This window comes from Rutidosis leptorrhynchoides, chromosome 2 (assembly GCF_046630445.1).
Source record: "Rutidosis leptorrhynchoides isolate AG116_Rl617_1_P2 chromosome 2, CSIRO_AGI_Rlap_v1, whole genome shotgun sequence".
NCBI classification, from domain to species: domain Eukaryota; kingdom Viridiplantae; phylum Streptophyta; class Magnoliopsida; order Asterales; family Asteraceae; genus Rutidosis; species Rutidosis leptorrhynchoides.
This window is the reverse complement of record NC_092334.1, coordinates 677,250,846-677,253,614: the sequence shown is the minus strand read 5'-3', so window position 1 is coordinate 677,253,614 and position 2,769 is coordinate 677,250,846. Positions and strand designations below refer to the sequence as shown.

The following is a 2,769-nucleotide window of genomic DNA, read 5'->3' as shown; positions in this document are numbered from 1 at the left end:
ATGACCTACACAATGTAAAAGGGCTTGGCCCAATGGACTAGATACATGGACTAACAAATATCACTAAATAATATGTCTAACATCCCCCCGCAGTTGGGGTGGGAGTTCGCCGGACGCTCAAACTGGATCTGAACTCATCAAATAGTGCAAACGAGAGGCCCTTAATGAAAATGTCAGCGAACTGAAATCTGGATGGAACGTGTAAGACCCGTACCTGTCACTGAGCAACAAGATCGCGAACAAAGTGAATGTCAATCTCAATATGCTTGGTGCGCTGGTGCTGAACCGGATTTGTAGAGAGATAGACGGAGCTGACATTATCACAATATACGAGAGTAGCAGATGAGAGAGGACAATGCAGTTCTCGAAGAAGGTTACGAATCCAACACGTCTCGGCAACAGCATTGGCAACCCCACGGTATTCTGCTTCTGCACTAGAGCGAGATGGCGTGAGCTGCCGCTTGGAAGACCACGAGAGGAGGCTGTTGTCGAGAAAAACACAATAGCCTGAAGTAGATCGTCTGGTGGTGGGGCATCCTGCCCAATCAGCATCAGAGTAGGCAACAAGACTGTCGGTGGTGGATGCATACAACTGGAGTCCAAGGTCAGTGGTGCCCTGGAGATACCGAATAATCCGTTTGAGAGCAAGCATGTGCTGCTCGCGAGGATCGTGCATGAAGAGACAAATCTGCTGAACGGCATACGAGATATCATGTCTAGTAAACGTGAGATACTGTAATGCTCCGGCAAGGCTCTGATAAAGAGTCGGATCCTTGACAGGAGAGCCATGGCTCGTAAGTTTGGCACCCGATTCAACCGGGGTCCGACAGGGATGACAAGTGGACATATCAGCGCGCTCAATGATCTCAGTTGCATACTGTCGCTGGGAGAGAAAAAGGCCTGTGGAAGAGCGAATAGCCTGAACCCCAAGAAAGTAATGAAGGGAACCCATATCTGTCATAGCAAATTCCTTATGCAAGGAAGAAATAATCTGCTGAAGTAAACCAGTGGAAGAAGCAGTCAAGATGATATCATCAACATATAAAAGTAGATACGCAATATTGGATCCCTGTCGGTATATAAACAATGATGTGTCACATCTACTCTGGTGAAAACCAATCCTCTGGGCATAGCCTGCAAAGTGCTGGAACCAGGCGCGAGGTGCCTGTTTAAGGCCATATAAAGATTTCTGCAATAAGCAGACATGATCCGAATATCTAGGATCCCGAAAACCTGGAGGCTGATGCATGTAGACAGTCTCTGAGAGCTGTACGTGAAGGAAGGCGTTCTTGACATCTAGCTAATGAATGGGCCAGTGTCTGGAGACCGCCAAACTAAGCACAATGTGTTCTTGACATCTAGCTGATGAATGGACCTAGTAGATACTGAATCATTTGGATTCTTTGAAGGCAGGTTTAGTCTTTGTGATTTGTCCACAGCCTCCTTCATGGTTTGCTCAATCCGTTTTCCAGTTCCAACTTTTCTGAGCTTTGCTAACATACTATTCTTTATCATCAAACTTCCTACGGTTAAGGTCGTTTACAGTTGTCTACAGTTTCTGCTGCTTCATTCAGCTTTTTCAAAATTTGGAGTATTAGATTCGTAGTCTGGGTGCTTTTCAGAATTTCAGAATGGAAGATCATAATTCTAAAAGATGAATGTTATATGTATACATATGATGTTCTAGTACAGTTTTGAATTTAAAGTATGGCATTTGAAAGATGTAAGAATCTAAGAGTGATGTTTTCTGTTAAATCTTGGCTTGGATTCTGATTTTTCAAAATCAAAATATGTAATCAAATTTGGATGCGAATGGTGGTTTTGATTTCTATGATAGAATGTATATCGTTGTGAAGTAGTGAGTATAGTTGACGATTTGCTGAATCAGAATCGAAGAATGTAACATATTAATTGTGAATTTATATATCTCTCGGGTATTACCTACCCGTTAAAAGTTTCACAAGTAATATTTTGTACCAGATAATTTTATTACAGTCTTTATGAAAATATATATGTATATTTTCTTCGGATGTAATACGGATTTAATGAGTTAATATACTATTAAACTCATTCGATTTTCTGCTGGAACTAGAAGTAAATAATCTCTAAAACATTAGAGATTACATATTCTTCGCAGAGTATTTTACTAATGTAATCGATACTTCATTATCTATTCTTATTGATATTCCTCGGTGAATGATGTTGGTGCTCGTGGAATTCTTGTGAGTTTCGCAAGGTACGAATGATGTTTTCTGGAAAGTTTCAAGTACATCGAAAATGAAAGTGTAAAATCAAACATGTATTTGAATAATACACTTGGTTTATTATGAAATGAAATCTATTAAGTCGAAGCAGAGATTATAGTTAACGATTGTTAAGTTATTAACGAAGGATGTACATCATAGCGTATTAATAATATGAATTAACCGAGTAGTATCTACCCTTTAACATTAATACGTAATAGCTTTGTACGAAAATATATATTGTGGTTTAAAAACTCATATATATATATATATATATATATATACATATAAATTCTTCAGAGAGAATGAGTTAATACTTCATAACTCGTTGATATAATATATCCTTTGATGATTGTGATTTCGATATCATCGGTGGTTATGTAGCTGGTGTAGTTTGTGATGTTACAGATGTTGCTGGTGTTGGTGATACTGATGATGATGCTGGTGGTACTACCGGTGGTGCTTGTATAACAAGTCTAGCTTGTAAATCACGCACCATCCTGGTCCACTCATCTGATTTATGGTT

General features: G+C 39.4%; 1 protein-coding gene across 1 annotated transcript; it reads right to left on the bottom strand.

The window, feature by feature from the left end:
• Positions 1-217: 217 nt before the first annotated feature.
• LOC139890280 (uncharacterized mitochondrial protein AtMg00810-like) lies at positions 218-1,249 on the bottom strand. Its single transcript, XM_071873173.1, has one exon. It carries the CDS (start codon positions 1,247-1,249, stop codon positions 218-220), a length of 1,032 nt encoding a protein of 343 aa, XP_071729274.1.
• Between the last annotated feature and the right edge of the window lie 1,520 nt (positions 1,250-2,769).

Bases quoted from the DNA above. Each gene is read 5' to 3' on its own strand.
- LOC139890280 (XM_071873173.1), bottom strand. From the start codon at position 1,249: ATGCATCAGCCTCCAGGTTTTCGGGATCCTAGATATTCGGATCATGTC.